The sequence below is a fragment of the Sarcophilus harrisii genome, chromosome 1 (assembly GCF_902635505.1).
Source record: "Sarcophilus harrisii chromosome 1, mSarHar1.11, whole genome shotgun sequence".
Classification (NCBI taxonomy): Eukaryota; Metazoa; Chordata; class Mammalia; order Dasyuromorphia; family Dasyuridae; genus Sarcophilus; species Sarcophilus harrisii.
In genome coordinates this window covers 85,693,528-85,717,723 of record NC_045426.1, presented here as the reverse complement: position 1 = coordinate 85,717,723, position 24,196 = coordinate 85,693,528, and the positions used below count along the sequence as shown (strand labels likewise).

The 24,196-nt window shown below is 47.7% G+C and overlaps 2 protein-coding genes across 3 annotated transcripts in view; both read left to right on the top strand.

Moving 5' to 3' along the window:
• Positions 1-10,305, top strand: part of P4HTM (prolyl 4-hydroxylase, transmembrane) — a 29,021-nt gene extending 18,716 nt beyond the window's left edge. Inside the window, exons 5-9 of one of the 2 annotated variants that reach the window (XM_031959574.1) lie at positions 2,174-2,336; positions 4,490-4,675; positions 6,797-6,887; positions 7,426-7,549; positions 9,792-10,305. In XM_031959574.1, the coding sequence (XP_031815434.1) occupies positions 2,174-2,336; positions 4,490-4,675; positions 6,797-6,887; positions 7,426-7,549; positions 9,792-10,009 (782 nt within the window). In that variant the 3' untranslated portion in view covers positions 10,010-10,305. Of the gene's footprint in view, positions 1-2,173; positions 2,337-4,489; positions 4,676-6,796; positions 6,888-7,372; positions 7,550-9,791 lie in introns of those variants that run through there. The other variant, XM_031959583.1, reaches the window with a different exon arrangement.
• A 111-nt stretch (positions 10,306-10,416) lies between these two features.
• Positions 10,417-20,618, top strand: WDR6 (WD repeat domain 6). The gene is made up of 6 exons (XM_031959517.1): positions 10,417-12,065; positions 15,269-17,717; positions 18,603-18,686; positions 19,169-19,285; positions 19,741-19,859; positions 19,961-20,618. The coding sequence occupies exons 1-6, from the start codon at positions 11,816-11,818 to the stop codon at positions 20,434-20,436; spliced, it is 3,495 nt and encodes a 1,164-aa protein (XP_031815377.1). The 5' UTR covers positions 10,417-11,815; the 3' UTR covers positions 20,437-20,618.
• Positions 20,619-24,196: the final 3,578 nt, after the last annotated feature.

The window sequence follows — 24,196 nt, the reverse complement described above, 5'->3', positions numbered from 1 at the left end:
TGCTGAAGGGCTAGCCAGGCTTTCTGTGGTGGGGTCCTGGCACTCAGAAATAACCAAAAGAGGAGCTTTAGTGACATTTTCATCACTGGACTTGGTCTCACCTCACTTTAGATAAAACTTGCCACCTACTGTTCTCAGTTTGTGAGCAAGACAGGTCATTTTCAACAACTGAGACACTCTGGGCAGGGCTCAGATGACAGTGGTCTGTAAGCTCTGACACCTAAGTAAGATGGGAAGACTTAATATGACCTGCTGATAAGCAATGGTGCCTGTCCCTGGGGGAGACAGAGGCTCAGCCAGGATATGGGCCTCTAAAGATCTCCCTCGACCTGCAGGTTTTCACTTCCTTTATAGCCTCAGGTAATCAAGACCCAAGAAACTCAGGGAAATGTCTCAGTAGATTTTCACAAGCTAATCTAATTATGGAAAAGTGGTTTTATTTCTTTGGGCTCTTGGGGGTTTTTTGTCTCTACCTTGGAGTCAAGGAAGATGGAGTTGTGGCAGAAATACTAAACTCAGACATTTACATTAGTCTCAGATGCGTTTGCAATCTGTTTAATTTCTGCTAAAAAAAAAAAAAAAAAAAAAAAGCACACAAGTGAGAAACCTCGGAAAAACATCTTATTTAGATGGTTCCCACATACACACAAGAAAACCTGCTCTTTAGAAGGGCTACATTGCACTTGAAAGTATAGAAATAAATGGAGTTTTCCTTAGAATGATCAGTAGCATCTATTTAAAATAATCAACAAGCATTATAAGTAATGGGGATAAACTAGAACCATTCCCAGTAAGATCAGGAGTGAAGCAAGGTTGCCCCACTATCACCATTACTATTCAATATTGTATTAGAAATGTTAGCTTTAGCAATAAGAGAAGAAAAAGAAATTAAAGGAATTAGAGTAGGTAATGAGGAAACCAAATTATCACTCTAGAGTGATAATTCTAGAGAATCAACTAAACCACTAGAAATAATTCACAACTTTAGCAAAGTTGCTGGGTACAAAATAAGTCCACATAAATCATCAGCATTTCTATATGTTATCAACAAAGTCCAGCAGCAAGAGTTAAAAAAAAATTCCATTTAAAATACAGTAAATCATATAAAATCTTTGGAAATCTGCCTGCCAAGATAGTCAGGAACTATATGAACACAATTAGAAGGGCTGCATTGAACAGGCAGTACCAAGATGGGATTTCTAGTAGGTACTAACACTTGTGGATTCCTTTTTGGCCCCTGAGAGAGGTGAAAGCCTGGGGCGAGCAGCCCTAATAGTCTGTGACATCTGGAAGTCTTTGTTTGAATGCTCAGCTGTCACACTTTGCCCTTAGAAAACATGTTGGACTTTTCTTTCAGCTCATTCTGGGTATTAAAAACCCAGATTCCTTCCCTGAAAAGGTCATTCTGAGAGGAATGGATGTTTTACCCAGCAGCCTGCCCTTATACACTAGTACAAGGCTGTAATCGTCTCTTCTCATTGGGATCATTTTGGGAACTTTTTTTTTTTTTTTTTTTTTAGGATTTAGGCCATAGATTCAGAGGGGCTTATACTCAGTACTAGCATGCTGTTAGAGCAGAGGGAGGTTTACAAATCATAGAATTTTAAAGCTGGAAGGAACCTCACAGGTCATTTGGTAGTCTATCCTCAGTGCAAAAATTCCTCCTGTATTTTTCATTCCTTTTTTGACAGGTGGTCATTCAGCTTCTATTTAAACTCTTTCATTGCTGAGGAGTAGGCTGCTCCATCACTGGCCAACTTTGTGGGAAAGTTGTTATATTCAGGAAGACATGTGTTATTCATTCCTTATGTTAAACCAAAATCTTCTTCAATGTACATTTATTCCTTTTCCTAGTTCTGCTCTCTGGAGCCACAAAGAATGTTTCCTCTCACCTCCATGGGACAGCCCTTTCAACACTTGAAGACCAAGACCATGAGTCCCCGGACATTGCCTGTTTGGCATGTTCTCCTGAAGATGCTCTATCACTCCTAAAACCATGTTCCAGCTGTAGTTTAATCCCAGTCAGGCACCCGGTCCGTATTAAGGACTTACTGACTTACAGCGGCTACAAAGAACTAAGGTCGTGTTGGACCCAAGGGATCACCAGTGTGTGCGAGGGTAAACCCAGCATCCAGCGGTACCAACAAAGGTCTCTTCTCTTTGCTCTCCACAGGTGTGCTCAGTTTGGAGGAGTTTAAGCAGTTAAACCTCAGGGACTTCCACAAGTACATGGGGAGTCAGAAGGTGAAGGTGAGCGACCTGGTGCGCAATAGCCAGCACACTTGGCTGTACCAGGGCGAGGGCGCCCATCAGGTCATGAGATCCATCCGGCAGAGGTGAGGCCTTAGGACAGCTGTGTGCTCCTGGCACACTGGTTTCCATCTAGCAAGCAGAGGGGGAGAGGAAGCATTGTACATGGCAGAGAAAAGAAAGATACCAGTGTAGGCTACAGGACTTGGCTTAGCTTTTCGCTGCTCCAGATGGCTGGCTTTTCCGGTGCCCAAAGTGGGGCTAGGAGCAAAGTCACGCATGGTGGCTGTCCTGGGTGTGGTAGCCCTGAGCTGCCAGCCACTGTCAGCTTCGGACAAGGATAAAATTGTGAATGATGTGGCGTGGCTTTTACTGCTGTAGGAGAAGGGAATCAGAAAGGCTATCTGCCAGCATAGGTCCTTCAAAAGAAAAAGGTTGTTGCTTTCTAAAGTTCTGTGGTGACTCTTCCCCCAGGAGACACACTTAGAAATGTAGCTCTAGGATACAATGTGAATGTTTAATGGAAAGATGCCTGGCTTTGAAAATTATAAAAACAGATTTTTTTATATGGTACAAAAGTACCAAAACATGTATCATGTAACAAGTATGCAAACATCTTGGTTGAGCAAAGAATTTTAACTTTATGACAGGTAAAACAAATATTTATATACCTCTTTTATAGGTGAGAAAACTGAGTCTCAGGGAGGGTGAATGGTCACCTAGCTAGGCTAGAACTTGGTTCCTAAGCTTTCTGAATGAGGCCTTTTGTGGAGAGACAAATTAGAAACCCAGGGACTATCCATTTAAAAGGGGAAACTGCCAAGCTGCCCTCTCAAACCCTGGGCCAGAGGTTTCTCAGAATAGGGTCCAGGGGGAGTGACTTAGAGCATTCAGAGCTGCCTCCCAGGAAGAATTCCTTCTTTAGCAGCCTGGAAAGAAGTGCCATCCACATCTAGACTGTGGAATGGGCTGGGAAACTGGAGTTGGACAGTTGGTCCTGTTTTTCACAGCTCTGGAACTGAAAATTTTGGGTCAATATGGGTATAAACCCAAGCACAAGACCAGACCAGTCCAGTTACTAGGAGCAGCCCCTTCAGTACATGGCGGGGTAGGAGTGAGGCTGGCTTAAGTTTTGTGTCCCTGGGGACCTAACTTTGTATTGTATAAAGTGGAGGCAGACTAGGAAGTTTGGGGGAAAGTGTGGAATGTATTAAATTGATTTAGCAAACTCTAGTTAATGAGACATTAAATAGGACATTTGTTAAAAATTGGGTTGTAATGAATTGAAAGGCAGGTGGTGTTTAATTAAAACAAATATACTCTAATTAGGGGTTAACTAGATACAATTAGAATTTTAAAAGGTTTGGTTGTTTGTTTTCAGTTAATTATCAGTAAGGATCTCTTGTGGTGAATTGTCCCCATCTTCAGTCAGCCCTTCTCCCTAGGTCCTTTCCTGGTGTGACTGTATAGTTTAGGAATGGAAGGATGTTCAAGCTTGCTTCCTTAGCTCTGTGGAGAAGTTCTCCAGATGAACTGATTAGCTCCAGCTCTCAGACCAATCTTAATGGAAATCTAATCTCACTCCTTCCCACTGAGCTGTCTTCTCTGTTTAGATGGGATTTGGAATGTAATTCACTGAGGGAACTGCCATTAACTCAAGTTCATTTTGGAGTTGTTGGGGTGAGGGAGGGTATAAGTCCAAAGAGATTTCCTAACTCGTGGAGTTCTGATTATTTTGAGGATCTTCCATCTCCCAATATATTTCCTACTGGGGGCAAGAATGACCCAGGATTGGAGACTGCCTGGGGCTGCAGTCCCACCAGATACATTGGGAGTGGCTTCTCAATCATATGAATAAATCTCTTCTGCTGGATATTTTCCTGGGGAGCATGGGGAGAGGGGGTATGATATCCAGATCTTGGGGTCCCTAGAATATGTATGTCAGAGTAATTTGCCTGGCTCCCAAGGATGGCTGACCTGGCTCAAAGGTTGCTCTAGATTTAGAGCTGGAAGGGTCCTCCCAGGACTAACTCATTTCACACGTGAGAGGTGCGGAGACTCGCCACGGTCACCTCAGTGTCATTTCCATGGCTCCTCAGAGGGCACCACTTTGGAAAGGCATGGCTGAGGAGGATAAGAAGCCCATCTAGAAATGTTGCTGTTGAAGGAGGTCAGGATTCCACGTTCGGAAGCAGCAGGAACCCTCAGGACCTCTTCTCTGCTGTGCTTTCTCTGCCAGGGTGCTCCGTCTCACTCGTCTGCCCAGACAGATTGTGGAACACAGTGAGCCCATGCAGGTGGTCCGCTATGACCAGGGTGGCCATTACCATGCCCACATGGACAGTGGGCCGGTGTTCCCAGAAACAGCTTGCAGCCACACAAAACTCATCGCTAATGAAACGTCCCCTTTTGAAACTTCCTGTCGGTAAGGGTCTCCCCTTAACCCTGCAATGTAATGGAAAGATGGGAGGAAAAAGAAGAAAAATCACCCCATCTGGGTTTCAGTGTCCTCCTCTGCAAAATGGGGGAACTGGATTTGTGGACCCCCTAAGATTCCGTCTAGTTCCAAACTATTGGAATCTCTGTGACTGTTAGAGAATAAGGCTAGTGAGCTTGCCAGAGGAGGAATTCAGATGTGGTCTGTATAAGTTATCAGAACCTTTAACTGTAAAGATGTTATTCCCAGTTTATTGCTTCCCCGAGAAGAGTCTTTAAAGTTAAAAGTTCACTTACTTTAATCCTCCAGAGTAGAACTCCCTGAAAAAAGGACATCTGACCTCAGCTAGAATTCCAGGAGAGGGGATTCTATCTAATGCCAATCAATAACTGTTAAGCAATTTATTTCAGATCATTGCAAAATGATGTGACTTAGCCCAGAATCATCCTTCTGACTTGTGGTGGAACTTGAACCTGAACCTGAACGATCTTTACACTCTGGCCAATTCTCTATCCAATGTGCCCAGTATGTCTTGCTAGGCTTTGTATAGATTGACCCTTCAACATACTCTGGTTAAGGGGATATTTACCTTTTGACTGCTTTGAATTGTAAGGAAGTTCTTACCAAGATGAGATCTGACCCTTTGCAACTTCTACCTACTTTTTGCTCTCCCAGGCCAAGCAAAACAAATCTAACCTTTTTTCCCCACATGATCGCCTTTTAGAAACTGAAAGGTAGAAATTATGTTCCTGCCTCTACCTCTGCCCCATTATCCATAGCTTTTTTCCCCCTTTATGAGGTTCAGCCTTTCCAGTTCTTCATGTAACATGGCTTCTGTATCCTTCACCATCCCAGTTGCCCTTGTTCACCCTCCAGGTGGTTAATGTCCTCTTAAAATGTAGCACCTGGAACTGATTATCAAACTCTGGATGTGATTTTTCCTGGATCAGCAGGACTTGAATCTCTCTTGCCAAGAGACAAGACATCCTGTGTCTTGATTAAAAAATTAATCAGACAGAAGACATAGTTTGAGAAGGGGACTAACAATTTTCCACCTTCATTTTTCTCCCTTTCTTGCATATCATGAGGCTTCAATTTTGGGGGTTTTTGTATTTGATTTTTATTTTCCCCAGTTACATATTGAAACAACATTTTTTGTTATACATTCATTTTTTAAAAAATATTTCCTTATGTGTCATGTTGGGAGAAAAAAAACAAATCAAGAGAGGAAAAAAAAAACAAGAAAAAGGAAAAAAGTGAACACAGCATGTTCAATCTCCATAGTTCTCTCTCTTTTTTCCATCCAAAGTATATTGGAAAGTGGATCCAAGTGGAACTTGGATCATTGCATTACTGAGAACTAAGTCTATCATAGTTGATTGTCACATAATTTTGTTGTTACTGTGTACAAGGTTCTTTTGGATCTGCTCACTTCACTTAGCATAAATTTATGTAAGTCTCTTCAGGCTTTTTTGAAGTCAACCTCTTAATATTTTTATAGAACAAAAATATTCCATTACCTTCATATATTATAACTAATTTGGCCATTTCCCCAATTGATGAACATCCATTCAGTTTCTAATTCCTTTTCACCATAAAAAGAGGTGCTGTAAACATTTTTGTACCTATGTGTCCTTTTCCCTCTTTTACAATCTCTCTGGGATATAGATCCAGTAGTGAGACTACTGAATCAAACGGTATGCACAGTTTTGCAGCTCTTTGGCCATAGCTCCAAACTGCTCTCCAGAATGGTTAGTTCCACCAACGATGTACCAGTGTCCCAGTTTTCCCATATACCCTCCAACATTTGTCATTATCTTTTTCTGTCATCTTAGCCAATCTGAAATGTGTGAAGTAGTACCTCAGAATTGTTGTAATTTGCTTTTCTCTAATCAATAGTGATTTAGAGCATTTTTTCATATGAGCATATATGGTTTCCATTTCTATATCTGAAAATTGCCCGTTCATATCCTTTGGCCATTTATCAATTGGAGAATGATTTGTATTCTTATAAATTTGACTCAGTTCTTTATATATTTTAGAAATGAAAAGACCTTCAATTTTGATTCCGAGATCCTAATTGTTATCTTTCCTCTTTCTGCCTTACAGCTATGTAACTGTGCTGTTTTACCTGAACAATGTCACTGGTGGTGGGGAGACAACCTTTCCAGTGGCAGATAACAGAACCTATGATGAACTGGTAAGAGAACAAGTATTGTAGCCTAAATGGCTTACCTTATACGCACTTCTGCCACCATAGCCCTTTCTGAAAGTGACTAGATGATCTCCAGAAAAAAGTGAAAGATTGGGTTAACTTGACCTGCAGAATCTGAAGAAGAGGAATGAAGATTGACCCAGGTAGAAGCCATTTTACAGTATGACCTGGGTCAGGGCTTCAGCTGAGAAATCTTTTTCTTCCTGTGTAGCTTCCTGAGATGACAGGAACTGGCTTTTTCTGATGACTTGGGAGAAAGGAAAGAGTCCCTTTGCTTTTAGTGAAAATTTTTTCCTGTCCTGATTCTTCAGGCTCTAACATTAGGTGGAAACAGCTCACAACCTGCCTTGGGGACTAAAGCAGGTGGTTGGGGGCTCTATCTCACCTGGCTTTCTGGTAGCCCCAGATATGGGCAGTTTGGCAAGAGGTGGGAATCAGAAATACCTACCCACCCCTTGCCTCTCTCTTAGGCTCTTCCTGTGTTGGCAGCACAAACACTTACTACTTGCTGTGCCACTTGCAGTCTCTGATCCAGAACGATGTCGATCTCCGAGATACCCGCAAACACTGTGACAAGGGAAACCTGAGAGTGAAGCCCCGGCAAGGGACTGCTGTCTTCTGGTACAACTACCTGTCTGATGGACAAGGTACAGCGCCCGACTCTCTGCCCTCCATGAGGGAGCCGGCAGGTTTCCCCTCTTGTCAGGACCCCAGCATTCCTGAGAGTCACTTTCACCAGCTCTGTCCCACCTCATCGTCGGTCACTTCGTCCCCTGGCCTGGATGTGAGGGGTTGGACAGAACGATCCCCTGACATTCTGGGTTCAAAGCATCAGTGTCTCCTCACCTTAACAGAAACGGGTCTGAATTGTACAATCCCTTTTTGACATTCCCTCCCCTTACCCTCTTTTCTTCTTCACCAACATCCTTCTTTTTGAACTTTCCATTTCCATGAAAGATTCACTTGACACTTTCCAAAGTGCCCTTTGTCACCTAACAGATGTGTGGCCTGGGGATTGACACAAGAGGGGCTGAGGCAACATTAACTGTGGTGAATAAAAGCACCCCAATTTTGTTCTGACCCTTGTGCTATGAAAGGGAAGTCAGTCTCTACTTTCAAAAAACTATTGAGGCAGCTGGTTGTGCCCCAGAACACTGGCCCAGGAGTCAGGAGGACCTGAGTTCCAAACCAACCTGAGACTCTTAACAAAGACTACCGGGGTGATCCTGGGCAAGTCAGTGAACCCCAACTCAATGAAGACAAAAAAAGAAAGCTTATAGTATAGATGGCCAAACAGGATACACACATAAGTGGAGATATTAGGTGATAGTACAGTGAATAAGAAGAACAAAAGTGAATTGGAAAACTCCTTCCACCTGTGGGACTTTGAAAAAGTCCTTTCTCTGAGGCTCCTCTTTCCCCAGTATCATGAGTTAGTTGAATTAGATGATCTAAATCCATACTAGCTCTGTACATCATGAGTGGTAGAGTTGAGTGCAAGCAGATCTTAAAGGAAGGAAAGATTAGTTTGGGCTGATGTAATCCCAGGAAGTTTTTTGAAAAAGATAGGATAGGAGGTGGGCCTTGAAGGATTGGCAAAGTTTGGACAAGGAGAAAGGTGGTGGTGAAGGCATCTGAAAAAGAATAAATATCTTCACAATGAACATCATCTTAAATGCCTATCGTGTATAGAACACTATGTCTGGTACTGAGAAGAAATTTAGAAGTATAATGCCAGAAGTGGTAGAGTTGGCAAGCTATAATCCCTGTTCTTTGAGGGGGCTAAGACCGGTGGATTCCTTAAGTTCAGGGTTTTTAAGACACAGTGGGGCTAACAGCTGCTGTATCAGTCTGGGGATCAAGCCCACGAATGGCTGCTGTACTTGGATATGTGGCCCTTTGCCTTTGTAACTCATGGGGAGAAGATGATAGAAAGACAAATTCTTGTAATGCACACTATTGGAAATTGTTTCTCAAACGTTTTCATGGGACTAGGATCCTTCAGTTTTTAACTGAAACAAAACTTTGGCAGCCTTGGAGTAAATTCCTCTAAAATGATTGTTTTTAATGCCTCTTAACAAAAGATATATTTGCTTAAGGAAAAAGTTAGAATATTTTAGGGTCCTTTTTGGCACAGTTCGAGAAATACTAAAGATCGGGGCAAGCTTTATGGAGGTGGTAGCCTCAGACACCAGTTGTGCGATCCTGCTCAAGTCGCTTAAAATTCTGTTTGCCTTAATCCCTTGGAGAAGGAAATAACAAACCACTGCACTCCCTTTGCCAAGAAAACCCCATGAACAGTGTTGGTGTGATGTGGTCCATGGGGTCACATAGAGCCATCACCGAACAACAGCAAGACCCTGTGCTCATATAGGCAACTAATCAACAAGCATTAAAGAACTTAGCACTCAACAGGCACTTTGCTAAGTACTGCAGGTGAAAAGACAAAAGAAAAAAAAAGCAAATCTTACTTTCAAGTAGTTTACAGATGGGGAAAGACAGATGATAAAAAATGCAATAGAATGGAGTTAAGGAATGTTGTAGAATGTAATAGATTAACTGACTGAATATGGAGAGAGCAGGGGAAAGGAAAGAAGTTATGAATATGAGAGGTTCCTTAGGTAGTTCAAGGTGGTATTTTAAGGGAAAAGATGTAGAGCATACCCAGATAAGGCTGTCCTATGAGGAAGTTGGGGATGTGGAGCTCAGAAGAGAGACTGGGGCCGGAGAAAAAAATTTTATATTTGGAAAGACAGGAAACTGTGACTCCCTTCCCCTCCCCCCCCATAATTTGTGAATCCTGGTCCTTTCAGACAGGTAAGTGAGCTCTTCCCTAGCCATACTGTTTTCTGCTGGGTGGCTTATGCTGCTTTCTTCTTCTTCCTCCAGGTTGGGTAGGAGAATTGGATGAATATTCGCTGCACGGTGGCTGTCTGGTCACCCAGGGAACCAAATGGATAGCGAACAACTGGATCAATGTAGACCCCAGCAAGAGTCGCCAGATCCAGTTCCATCAGGAGATGGCTCGTTATGCCCAGGAGGAGCTCGGGGCCCAGACGGAGTGGACAGTGGACAAGTCTTACAAGAATGTGCATGTAGAGCTCTGACGGTGCCGGGGGAGTCAGAGCCAGCCAGCCAGCCCGGGAGCAGCAGCTTCTGGGACAGCCGGGGGAGCCTTGGCACAGTTGGCTTTGGCTGGAGACGGATAGTTTTGCCTTTTCTACCAGGAAGGCCCCCAAGCCTGGGGGGGTCCAACCTTCCCTCATTTTGGAGGCTCTAGGATGAGAGCCGAGGTATCAGGCTTGGGGTGGTCAGAAGGCTGACTTAGGGAGGAGTGTGGCGTGATGGCAGCAGGCAACCATGCACGCTCAGAGAAGCCCTCTTGCCCTGGGTCCATGGAATTTCTCCTGGGGGAAAAAAGGCCTGAAAGGATTTTTAAAAAAGGAATTTACTTGGAGCCCAAGAGAGTTCACCTGGGTACTACTGAGTTGTACCTGGGCTTCCCATATTTCCCTAGCACTCCTCCCTTAGTCAGTAGCTTCCAGGTACAGGCCCAGGCTACGGCTGGAGAAGAGAGAGGTTTGTTTTGAGGGCAGCAGCCTGCGGGAGGAGAGGAGGAAAGCAGGCTTTTAAGAGGTGTGTGTGTGTCTGCAAGGAGGGAAATTGGCCAGTCTTGATTCTCGCTTTACACCCTGTAGTTGAGAATTTCAGCCCTTGAGTTATTTGTAGAAATGTCGCTGTCACCTGGCGGGGATGCCGCTTTGGTGCTTTTAGAGTTGCAGGAGAGTGGGGGAGGAGCGGGCCAGGGTGGTAGCCTTCTGGCTAACGGCTGGGTCTCTCTGGGAACCGGGACCCCGGAGGGACGGGCTCCTTTTTGTTGTTGTTGTTGCACTGTCCCGGAGTGGCCCGGGGTCAGCTCACGGATTCTGTAATCACGGACTGCTGCCGCCCTCGGAGCTTCCCGCCTCGGCTTTGGGAGCGGCCCGTCAGAGCGGAGCGGGGCCTCGGGGTCAGGTGGTCCGCCCTCTCATTTCACCGAGGACCCTCAGACTTAGGAAGCAGTGACTTGTCCAGGGCCCGGGCTTTGATGACAGAGCCAGGACCAGGAGCCTTAGCCGCAGCAACGAGAAGCGCGGCCCGCCAATGGCTTCTTCTCAGGGGAAAACAGGCTTTGATCATGCCGAAGTACAGGTTATTAGGAAAAAAGGGAAACTTAAAGTGCAATAGTCACACTTGTAGGGCGGGAAGCGGTGGTTTGGGGGCTGTTTATTTTCTCATTTAAAGTCAGGTGCCCGTTAGGGGCGAGACTAACGGGAAGGCCAGGCCCGGGGGCTGCTTGCCGCGGGCTAGAGGAGTTCCTCACGAGGCCGGCTCCCTCCCGTCGCGGGGCCCTCGCCGCGTCCGGCGGCCCCGCGGCCCCTGGGGGCAGCTTTCCCTTTGCTTCTCCCCGCTTCACACACTCTCACGGGCGCCTGACGGGAGACCCGCCAAAGGGGCCCCAAGCGCGAGAAGCTAAGGGCGACCCCGGCCCTTGCCCCTCACTGGCCCCCGCGCTCGCAGCACGGGAAGGACGGCCGGAAGCTCTCGGGGAGCCTCGGGAAGTCGGTCGGCGCCACGCGGAGGAGACACGGCCGGGGATAGTCCCAGGCCTCTCGGGGGTCCCGGCCGGGCAGAGACAGCCCCTTCCCTTGTGTGTATGTGTGTGCCCCGCGTGCGCACCCGAAGCCCTTCTAAAAAGGCCAAATAAAAAAATCAAAACAAATGGCTCGGACTCTGTGGGACTCTCGGGGCAAAGGTCGCGGCGAGGCTTAGTTGCGGAAGGGGCCCAGAGCAGACGGGGACGGGCTTTGAATCACGTGGGTTGTGGGGAACAGTCCATTGGCGGCTTGGTAGGGCGAAGGGGCGGTCTTGAAATGAAGCTGGCCAATGATTGCCGACTTCGGAAGGCGCCGCTCGGGACGCCGGTCCGCAATGGGCCGCTCATTGGCTGCGGTGCCGCCTTGGGCTTGTGCGCGCGAGTCGGGCGCCTGTCAGGACCCTGCGTGCGCGCGCCTCGGCCCGTCTGTGCGCCGGTCATGGAATCTCCCAGAGGGAAGGCAGATTCCCTGCTGCTGCTGGCGCCCATCACCGCCCTGGAGTGTGTGGGGGACCGAGTGGTGGCAGGTAAGGGGGACCGGCCGCGGCTCCGGAGACGTGTGAGGCCCCTCTGCCCGCGGCCCGGGGCGGGCGGGGCCTGCTGTGGGCGGGGCCCGGGGGCGGGCGGGGCCTGCGGTGGGCGGGGCCCGGGGCGGGCGGGGCCTGCGGTGGGCGGGGCCCGGGCGCGCGGATCCCGGTTTTCGCGTCCTCGGCCGAGGCGTTCCCCCGCTAGGGCGGACCCTTTGTCCCGCCAGGCTGCAGCAGCCGATTGGAGCGGGGCTTGGCGAGGACTCTCGGGAGTCGGGCTGAGGGAGCGTATCTGCAGGGCGGGAAACTGAGGCAGCTTTTACCCGGAGTCAGGCAGAGGCGGGCTGACCAAGCTGCGGCCGCAGGCCTGAGTGGGACCTTGCACAGGCAAGCCCCTCCTGTGGTACTCGGCCTGGGTCGGCTTCCAGCGGCAGGGTGCGGTCGAACGGGCTCCCCTGCGGCGGGGCGGCCCCGGGCCACGCCCGGCCGAGGGAGCGTTTAGGGGCCTTTTGCTGCGGGAGGCCAGAGGAGACCCGGCGGGAGCAGCCGAGCCGGAGGTTGTGAGCCACAAGTCGGGTGCTTTCCCCGACAGCCGCAGGGAATGGTATTTGGGACCGTGTAAGTGGTAAAGCAGATGAGGTAAACAGTGTAGATTGGCTTCCTTAAGGTGCTGAATTAGAAGCAGCTCTGTCTGTGTAGGTTTCTTGAATAAAATGCAAATGCCGCCCTCCCCAGCCCTACCAAAATACCTCGAAGGGGTGCAGGGAGGGGCGAGCCAGAAATCCGCATGCTCAGGTGCGAGCTGCCCTGGAACCGCGTTGGACCCCCAAAGTTTGAGCTGACCTCATGCCCTTTCCAGCTTTCGGGAGCCCCTAGGCCAGTCCCCTGTGCTCACCCCTTCAGAGTTCTTTGGCCACCTGAGTGACTGCCACAACCCCAGAATCCAGCTGTCCCAGGGCCAGCTTGTCGTTACAAAATGCTTCATACGCCTCAAAGCCGGCAGGGCATAACCCGCATCTCTAATGTCCTTGGCTCCGAAAAATGTTGCATTCTCGCTGCCAGAGACGTGGATATCTGTGGCCTCTAGCAACTATTTGGTTGTTATCTGCAGCTTCAGACTTCAACTGGAAGGGAAAAAAAGTTGATGAATTTAAGAAATAAAATATCTTACCAAGAGCTACTGACCTACATCAAGAAATATTTATTTTACATTCTTGCAGAAATGGGTGTACCCCATTTGTTAGACTGGGAATACACTTACAGAGGCCAAGTTAAGCTTTTGGGGGGTTTAGTTAGCCCTACTTCATCCTTCAGCATCCTTTCCAGGTTACCATCCTCCCTTATGAGATATATATTACACCCAATTTTAAGCATAATGTAACCAAAGCATTTCTTCCTTTGGTTCTTTGAGCTGTCCTGTGAGGCTGTGAGTCACTTCTCAGCTCTCCCAATCCTTCCTTGTCCAAGAGGCAAACTCCCATAGCCAATCCCTGCCCTCAAGGAGCTTAGGTTCTTAAATTCTTTTGGGGGGAAGATGACCTTAAAAGGGAGAGGGGCAAAAGTCTATAAGGCTCCTGTTCAAATCTAATCTATCCATCCCTGATAATTCTTTGATATCCTTGTGGGTTTCATCTTTTTGATTTTCATTTCTCCATTTTAATTTTAATAATTTCCCATCCTTTCACACATGATTGAATTTATTTATTTATAAAGATTATTTAAATTGATTCCACACACTTACAGAAATAAGTAGGTTAGTGGAACAAATTAGAGATAGAGCAACCAAATAGTTAATCACCAAGCATTTCTGTATCTTGTCAAATCCTTGGAATGCAAAGAAAGGCAAAAAAAACCCCCAAAAACCCTGTCTTAAAGGAGTTTACATTTTAAAGAAGATTGTGCATAACTTACTAGGTACATATAAGATAAGCAGTCTCCTACAAGCATCTAGGAAGAGTAGAAAGGTGAGATTTAGAATCTTCCAAGTGTGGGAGAAAACCAGTGAATGTAAAGGCACAAAGGTCCAGGGTGCCATAATCTAGGAACTACAAGTAGACCAATGTAGCTGAATATCAAAATAGAGTCCAGATTTTAGAGAGATTTAAATGACATTTGGAGTTTATTTTTGATCCTGGTGGTAATAGGGATGAATTGAGGTTCATTGAGCAAAGAAGCCATTAAATTGTGAGCTCCTTAAAGACAGGGGCTGTCTTGACTTTTTTTATGTCCTGCCTGGCGCACAGTAGATGCTTAAAAATGCTTTATTGATTGTGAGGTGATGTGGTTAGATGGATCATTTTGGCAGCTGAGAAAAAGCTTTTAAATTTGGTATTCAAGAGAGCATTAGTAACTATAGAGAAGGTAGTTGCTGAGGCCAGAAGTCATTTTTACAGAAGAGAGAATAGGAGCACTGATTGTAAGCTCCTTTCCCAAGTTCATCCACGATAAGAAAGCATGTAAAATGATAGAGGGGATAACTGGATCAAGTATTCTTTTAAAGACGAAGGAGATGTGTCCACATGTGCAGGCAGCAGAAAGAGAATCAGTAGATATGGGAAGTAAGGATGACTGAAAAAGATGGTAGGGACCATTCACAGGGAGGGGTAGACCACCTCGTCACCTGAGGCCGGAATAAATGGAGATGTCTTCATTTATAGTGGAAGAATAGGAAGATGAGGAAGGGAGAAGGGAAATGCATTTATGTGAATGTCTGTTTTTTGAGGGGAGGGGAGAAGGTTTCTTGGAATAGCAATGGATTGTCTTACTTGGTGAGGAGGAGCCCATTAAGATTAGAGAACTTTGTGACTTTGTAGTGGGCCTCATCAGCACGGTTTTGTGATTTTCATTCAGTTCTGTTCAGAAGCACATGAATAGGCACGAAGGAGGCAGGTGGTGAAAGTCATCCAGGCACGAGGCAGCAGTGTGGAATGGTGGGTTTGGAGACACAGGCGCAGCTTTCAAACTCTGGGTCACTCACTGCTTTACTTACCTTTGTGACCCTGGGCAAAGCAGTCTGACTGGGTTTCTATAAAATGAGGAGATGGCACTGAATGACCTCTGACATCCTTTCTGACTCTTAATCTATTATTCTGTAGGAGGGCTCGATGAACCCCATATTTCTTCTCAAGTCACATTGTAGGGATTTCGTCTTCATAATGTACGTATTGATAATCTTGACTTTATTTTGTTATTTTGCTATCCAGGTGAAGGGCCCAACCTGCTAATCTATTGTTTGAAAACTGGTGGGCAGCTTATAGTGACCCAATTTGTGCCAAGTGTCCTCCATCATTATTACATCCATGGTATCAGGGAACTTCAGAGCCCAGCATCTGCGCAGGCGTCAGAGACGACCTTGGCTGTCTTTGGAAGCAAAGGCCTCCGTGTGCTGACATTGAGCTGGGGAGAGGAGGCAGTGAAGCTGACATGGCTGTCCCAGCTTTGTGAGCTTCATGACTGGATCTGGGATCTTCATTGGATCCAGGTTCCTGGAAAAGCCTCTCCTGCCCTGGTCCTGGCCCTGGGACACAACTCAGTGGTCCTTTATGACCACCTCCATCAGCAGGCCTTGCAGGAGGTACACTGTGATGAGGTGTGTATGATCTATTCTGCTTGCTTGGTAGGGAAGGACTGGCAAGAGCTAGTGCTAGTCGCTGGTACTGTCTTTAATCAGCTGGTGATTTGGCACCCAGCTGATAGCACCAGTGAGAAAAGAAGAGTCGGAGTAGAAAGAAGAATAAGTGGTCACGCCGGGGTCATCTTCAGCATCTGCTACCTAGAGAACAAAGGCCTTCTAGCCTCAGCCTCTGATGACCGGAGTGTCCGAGTCTGGAATGTAGGGGACCTGAGGAACCCTCACAGCTTAGTCCAGTGTGTCCTGGTATGTTATGGTCACCAGTCCAGGGTGTGGTCTGTCAAGCTCCTGGACAACTCTATCATTAGTATCGGAGAGGATTCAGCTTGCATTGTATGGAACTACGTGGGTGAAATCATTCAGAACTTTAAAGGACACAAAGGTCGGAGCATCAGGGCTGTGGCCATCCACAAGACACAGGCCTGGGTGGTCACAGGCGGAGCTGATTCGGGCATTCGGCTTTGGCCCCTTAAAGGGAAGAGGCTTCTGGACAACAGTCTCTTACCGCTGGACTTTAGCGCGTTCACAAAGAAGGGGTCTCCAAAAGCCGTGACTTTAGTCAGTCCTTCCTGGCTTCTTGTGATGACTGATCTTGGAGCCGTTTATCTTTATGACTTGACAGTTAAACAATGGAAGTTCATTTTGGACGATGTCAATTATCAGTCCTACAGTTTGCTGACAGCCGTTGAGCTCCCTGGTGGCGGTGTGGTGTGTGCCCTGGGAAACCTGGAGGGTCACGTTAAAATATTCTCCCTCGGCTACCCTCAAGAGGCGAGGGACCTGAAGCTGTATAAGGGGAAAGTTCATAGTTTGAGCTGGGTCCCACGCCAGCCCCAGGATGCAGGAAGGAATGCTCTGTGCTGCGCCCTGTTTGCTTCTGGCCCAGAGGGTGTCGTCTTGTGGCTGGACGTTTCGCTGGGTCCTTCGGGGAGACTGGACAAGGTGGAGGAGCGACGGCGCTACGTCCTGCCCCTCTGCAAGCACAGGTGGCATACCTGCCTCACCTTCTTACCCCAGGGGGACTTGCTTGTGTGTGGTGACCGCCGGGGCTCTTTGCTCTTGTTTCCTTGTGGAGCGGCCACCACTGAGCCAAGTGGGGAAGAGCGAGGAGGCCGGGAGAGCGGCAGTGATACCGACAGCGAGGAGGATCGGAGGGTATCTGGGGAAGGCGCCCCGATCGACCTTCTGTTTGGGATTCACGGGAAGCAGGGAGTCACCTCGGTGACCTTCCACAGGGGTTACATCTACAGCACGGGCAGAGACGGCTCCTTCCAGCAGTTGTGTGTGCAGGGCCGACGGCTGCGGCCGCTGTGGAAACGCAAACCTTGCAAAGGCCTGGACTGGCTGGCCGGGCTCAGCTTCACTCCTGATGGCAACCTCCTGGTCCTTGGGTTCCATTCCACTGACTTTGTGGTCTGGAGCCCAAGCACTCACGAGAAGCTGCACGTGGTACCCTGTGGCGGAGGCCACCGCTCCTGGGGCTATGCCCACTCTCCGGCCACCATGGTCTTCGCCTACATCAAGGCTGGGGACGTCCTGGTGTATGAGGTCCACGAGGAGCGCAGCTGCTGCCCAGCGGTCCTGAAGGAGTCCCTGCATGGCCGGGAGCTCACCTGTGTCAGGCACGTTGGGGCCGTGCGGACGCAGAAAGGGGGCCACACGATCGACATCCTGGCCACAAGTAGTGAAGACACAACCGTGAACATCTTGGCTTTTGGAGCTGCTTCCTCTGGCGCCTTTTTGCTTGCCACCATCAATAACCACATCTCCAGCGTGCGGACCCTGGCGCTGGGTGGGCCGCATCCTGATGGGGGAGAGCCTCAGGCAAGACTCCAAACCCTCCTTTTCTCTGCTGGTAGTAGGGCTGAGATGCAGTGCTACCAACTGCTGGTCACGCCAGACCCCAGCACCCAGGCAGGGCTCGCCTGCCAGCTTACCCATCTGGTCTCTCACCGCTTAGATGAGCACTGGGACCGCCAGAAGAACAAGCACAAAGTTATCAAGATGGACCCTGAAACCAGGTGACTTTATAAACTATGTTGACTCATGCATGGGAAGCTTGATAGGAAGCAGGGTTACTAGCAGTAAGAAAATGGCCTGGGCTCTCCTTCCCACATCAGATGGTGGAAAGCTGGCCCTTGGTCTTTTGGAGGAAGCCCTGGTCTAATGAGGTCTTCTATTTGTTCAACACTTACTGCATGCATGGCCCTGGCCTCGGGTCTGGGTGGAAATGGGGAACGGGATAAAAGAGAAGAAAAGATATGGATGTTTAATACTAGTAAAAAGTAAAATGTTGTAATTGCCATTGGTGTTGATCACAGTGCTCTGAGGATGGCAAGAGTGAGGAAAGCTTTATGGAGAAGGTGATAAATTCTAAATGGAGGGCCAGAGACTTTTTTTCCCTATGAAACAAGGGTGGTTTTTCTGTTTATGGGAGGGTGTAAGGAACTTTGTTTGAATTATTGATGTCTAAAGCTCTACACGTGAGGTAGTAAGGATGTTAGCTAGGAAGGTGGCAGTGAGAGGGAAAGGGAAAAGAGGAGGGATGAATGAGAAATTGAAGAAGTAAAATGATTCAATCAACAGGGTTTGGCAATTGTCAGGAAACAGAAAGTAGGCTGGAGAATGAGAGAAGCATATCCACAGGGATCCCTCCCTGGGAACCCTTGATCTTGTGAGGAGAGTCGCTAACTTTAGGAGATAAATTTGGATAGAGGGGAAACAGATCTAACATTTAACATAGTTATTTTTGAGCAGCAACTGTAGGGCTAATGTGTCTGAGCTGGATCACTGCCCTGTTGAGTCACACTAAAGCTACTGCTGTACTTTACTAACTAGAGAGGAATTTAGTACAGCTGGTGGTGATTATTCCTTCACCAGGATTAGTAAGCTCTGTCTGATCTCAGGTACATGTCCATCGTGGTGGTGACCAGTCCATGGCAGAGTCCTGGCCTTGTCCTGGCTGCAGCCTGCAGTGATGGGTCTGTCAGGTGAGTAGCACGTTCGATTTTGGTGACAGCTTCCTTTGGAGTCGCTGGTTCTTTGTGGGAATATGAGGGAAGATGGAGACAGAGGTGGAAAGAAGGACAGGGAAAGAAAAAGCAGGCCATATAAATGACAGACCTTTCACAGTCTGGTCCTGCACACTCTTGGATGAGACCATAGTCCAGTCACCGTTCGTTCTCAATTCTCTTCACGTAGGTCATGATTTAGGCAGATGTGAAATATGAGACTGGTTTCTCCATACTGCCCAGTGAGGATAGTTCATAACAGTGTCACATTATACTCCGCAGAACACAAGAAGGAAAGAGTAAAAACCCTGGCAAGTGCTGTTGTAGGGGTGGCAAGATTCAGTGGCCTGCCTGTGTCACCTAGCCAAATGAAGTGCCAGATACCTAGATGCACAGGGAAATTGCCACTCCCCTGGGAGATAACTGTATGATCTTGCTTTCCTCCTCTTCTTTTCTGCAAGACTCTTTCTGGTGGATGAATTAGCTCGGAAAGCACAGCTTTTTGCAGAGTCCTTTTACCATCAGCGCTGTGTCCTGAAGATCCAGACATTGACATACGAGGCAGGAGCTGGAACAAGGTGAGTTGGGCCTAGGCCTTGTAGGAAATTGCTTCAGCGCCCTGTGCCATACAACATCCTGAACATTTGGCTCAACCAGCCAGAGTCTCTTAGCCCACTGGAAGCATCATTATCCAACAAAGACAGATACGGGGTTGAGAGGGAGAGAAGGTGAGGAAGGACGCCCCGGACTTGGAGGTGTGCAGATGTGTACCTGTGTGGGAGTCATCAGTTCACTGAGCTGGGTTTGAAAGTTCTGTTTCTGGTTGGACAGGATTTGGGCCAGGCAAGAACAGCAGTAGCTCTAGGAAACCCTAGTGGGCTGCCTTGTCTTGGCTCATGAAACTCAACCAGAAAAGCTTGGGCTAAAAATGGTGGGTGAAAGGACCGGTTCCCTTCCTGATGCCCTGGCAGGCCTCAGAGGGGGTGGCTGGACCATCTGTAACCAGCAGCTTCTGAAACTTTCCCCTTCACAGAGGCGTGGTCCTGTGTAGCGCTGCCACGGATGGGAGCATTGCTTTCTGGGACATCACTGCCATCTTAGACCGTGCACCTCAGGTCCTAGAGTCGCCAGGGAGAATGCAGCCCCCTTGTGGTGAGTCTAGCCCCATTGACCTCCCTGGGAGCGTCTCACCTCGAGCTCGCTCTCCTTTCCTGATGAGAGGGCTTTGTCTTTGACGGGCTTTTGCTTTCTAGATCTGGGACGCCCCTGCCTGACCGTCCAGGCGCACAGCTGTGGAGTGAACAGTCTTCACATCAGGGAGACGCGCGCAGGGCAGTATCTTGTGGCCAGCGGCAGTGACGACGGCTCCATCCACGTCTGCCTGGTTGCTGTTAAAATGCCCCTGATTCCACAGGGCCCATCACAAGAGGACGGGAAGTTCATCCCAGAGTCCCGCGTACATGTGGTGCAGAAGTTTTCCGTGGTTTCGGCTCACGCTGCCCATGTGACCGGACTGAGGGTCCTGAGACCGGACCTCCTGGTCTCTGCCTCTGTTGACCAGCGCCTGACATTCTGGAGCCTGGGTCCTACTGGCCTGACTTTTGTGAGCAGCAGAGTCTGCCATGTGGCTGATGTGGCTGAAATGGACTGCTGGACCAGCGGACCGTGCCAGAGCTATCGCTGCATCCTCTCTGGACAGGGCTTGGAGATCATCCAGTGGACAGGGTGAACGGTGCCCTGAGAACAGCCAAGAAATCCAGTCTAGGGCCAAGCTTCATGAAGAAAGCTTTGGCCCTGGTGATCCCAGCCCTGGTTCTGTCCCTATCCTGGGTAACAAATCAAACACTTGATCCCATTCAGTGAAGGAATAAAGAAGCTATAAGTGACCCAGGCACCTGAGAAACCTTATTTCACAGAGAAAACAAAGGACTTTGAGGATGTTGGAACCTGAGGTAAGGAAGAGTGGCTCTGAGAGGACATAGCCTCCATGGCTGCCAGGGTAGTGAACAGTATCTTCCTCTGGTCCTGAGGCTTCTGGGCAGCTGAGCCAGGAAACATTAACGTGGAGGATCTGGGAGGTGCTCTGCAACGTTTCAGCCTCTCCAGGCACAGGTTGGGTAGCCCTAGGGGACGTACTGAGGAAGGGGGAGTTTCAAAATTGATTTCCTCTGAGGAAGGGGGAGTTTCAAAATTGATTTCCTCTGAGGAAGGGGGAGTGAAGGTGTTTTATCCAGTGAGAAAGTTTTCTGAATCACAGAACTATACTTCAGAAAAGAGGTTTGTGTTTCTGTTACCCTTTTTGTCTAAGGATTTTCCCCAAGCAACTGGTGAACTGGGACGTCCAAGGAGCACGGCTCTCATTTTTATAGCAGAGGGAGCAAAGTTGGCATTTATTTGGCAACTGTCCTGTCCCCTTCCATCCCCTTGGGCACAAGATTACTTGCCATTCCTGTTATCTTCAATTTGCCTTGCAGGCAGGATCCCTCTCCCCCATTGCTTTCCCACTTTTCTTGCTTTAATGCAGCCTTTTCTTTGCCCTTTGTGTGGGTGACTTAAACCATGGGGTTCCTTCTTCTATAGGTCAGTTCTTGTAGCCTCTGAGCTTTCTGTGCTTTTGAGTCTCTTGGTTCTGTCTTTAGCCCTTTGTGTTCTGACTTTCAACATCTCACACTGTTCTCTCTGAAGAGAGATTGTTTGTCTTCCTAGCAAAGCTGGCTTCTCAGTGCCAATAAAAAATTCCTTTTGCCATTCAGACTTTTTAGGTACGTGAATGCTTTCGCGCTGGACCTGTGTCTGACCAGAGGGAATTCTCACATCAATTCTCTACCACTGGACCTGTATCACTACCATTTTCTCAGTCTTTATCCTCCTTGACTTGGCTATGTAATTTGACCGTTGCCTGGCCTCTTGTGAGTCACCTCCTGAGTGACTGTCCCGCCCCTCCCCAGGCTTCTTTGCCGACTCGTGGTCCACATCACATCCCTAATTAACTGTGGGGATCTGTCTGGGGCCCTACTCTCGCTCTGTTCTGTCTCTGTCTCTGGGGACCCTCAAAAGCTCCCATGAGTTTAACTCTCATCTCAGTGCCCATGACCTCCCAATCTCTTATCTGCAGCTCCATCTCTTCCCAGTCCACCATCACTAATAGCCTGTTGAATATTGCAAACTGCATGTCCCAGAGACACTTCACATTCAACTCCCAGCATTCCCCTTGTCCAAGTTTCTAGATTTCAGTCCAAGGAACTGCCTTCTTTCTAATCTCCCAGGTCCACAGTTGGTATCTTGTCCCTCCTCATATCCAATCAGTCGCCACATCTCTACCATTGATCCCTTCCCTCTGTTCACGTAGCTGTCCCCTTCACTGATGCCCAGATGATCACTGCAAGTGACTTCTCATTGGTCTCCCTGCTTCAGGGCTTTCGCCACCCTGGTACATGCACCAAAGGCAAAGTCATTTTCCTTAAGTACAGAACTGACTAGGTGATTTCTCCATTCTGCCAACACTGATACCTTCCCGTTTTCTCCAAAATCAATAGTTTTAAACCTCTTGTTACGTCATGGGCCCCTTCTTGGAATGTTGCTAAAGTCATAAAATATAATTCATAGGATTACAAAAGAAACTAGTCATACTGAAATAGTTGTCAAAATATTAAACATGTTCACAGCTCTATTCTCGAGAATAAAATTCTTTTTAGCTTTTAAACCCTCACAGTAGCCTGACCCAACCTGTCTTTCCACCCTCATTGAATATTACTCCTCTCTCGTACCTGTGATCCTAACAAACTGGTTTTCTTTTACTCATTCACAATACTCCACTTCCCATCAGCCTTTGCAGTGGCTATACCCTCTGCCTTGAATGTACCCCACCTCCTTACATTGCCTTTTAGGAACCCTTTTTCTTTGAAGCCTTTGATTTCATATCCATTCCCCAACACCACGCAATTATTGTGTACTTAATTGCTCCGCATGTTCATATGTTTGTATTGTTATACGGTATGTTTTTATATATACTCGTCTTCCCCATATTTAACAAATCCTATTTAAAGCAATTATTGCTTCATTCTCTCTTTGTACTTACATCTCCAGCACCCTACATGTAGTAAAGGCTTATTTGTTAATTGATGGTCCGAATGACATCCCCACATGTGGAAGCAGCAAACCAACCTGAGTGTGTCCAAAAAAACCCAGCAGCAGCATGCTTCTTCACTAATCTCAGCTCCATTCTCTACCCGTTTTTTTTTTTTTTTTTTTTTTTTTTTTGGGAGGGGGGGTTGGTGGTGGGAAAGAACTGGTATCCTCTTTAGGGGTAAAGGTTAATAGGGAATTTCTCATATTCATGCAACTTAACAGTGTCAACCCAGTTTCATTTATTCATTTATACCCTGTGCCTTGGAGTTGGTACACTTGTATATACAGGCAGTGCTCTGAGAGCTTCTGATCTCTTCAGGGGAAAATCTATTCAGATACACAGGAGAAAATGAAGGACAGAAATGTGGGCAAAATGCTTTAAGAAGTGTGGGCGTGGGAGCAGGGCTTGTGTGTCGATGTACAGTGTCCTTGTGTCTGAGAAATTTTACTTGAAAGTGATGGTGGTGATGGCAGATCATTTGAAGGTACTGGTAAGGCTGTAGTCCATTTTAAGTGGAATTCTGAAAGAGGCTAGTAGGAGTTTAGTCTGGACAGGTATATTGGAACAGGGTTGTGAATAGCCTTGAATAGCAGAATCAGTGGGTAATTGATTTGAGAAGCATTGGAGAGCCACAGAAGTTCCTGAGCAGAGAAGTAATGTAATTCATAGTACATTTAAAAAAGATTACTCTGGCTCTAATATTGGGGGGGGGGGGGGGGGCATTGGAAGCAAGGCAGGTCCCGTAGAGACTGGAAAGCAGGAAACCTAAATGCGCCGTTCCATTTTGGCCCAATGGCTGCAGAATTCCAAGGGCACATGGCAAATGAATTTAGTTGCCTCAGGTATGTGCTGGTGTCTGGTACAGAAGTGTTCTCGGAGCAGGGGGGCCTGCTGAGGCTAAATGACTTTTCTTCTGAAATGTTTCTTTGTATTGTTTCTTCCACAGAACTCACCTCTCTGGGAAGAAGGCTTACAAAATAAATCATATCCCACCTTCATCTTGGTGCCCAGCCTGAGCCCCCCCCCCCCCCCCCCCCCCCCCCCCCCCCCCAATTGCCCCTTCTAGCACAAGCTGACTTGATTACTCAGAACCATGCCACATAGGTTATGGTGTCACTTCCACATCAGAAAGTAGTCCTTTGATCTTCCATTCATTGCTCACTTTCTCTTCTGAGGGGGTGTCTGTAACGGCCTGCTGTCACATGTGATGCTGTGGATGAACCCCATGAGATCACTCTACTCTCAAGACACTCAGACTAGGGAGCCCTGGGGTCAGGAGCCGAAGGTCACACCTGCAGCAAGAAGTGATGTCAGTTCATTGGCTCCTGCTTGGAAAACTGCTCCTGGATGTTTTTGAGGA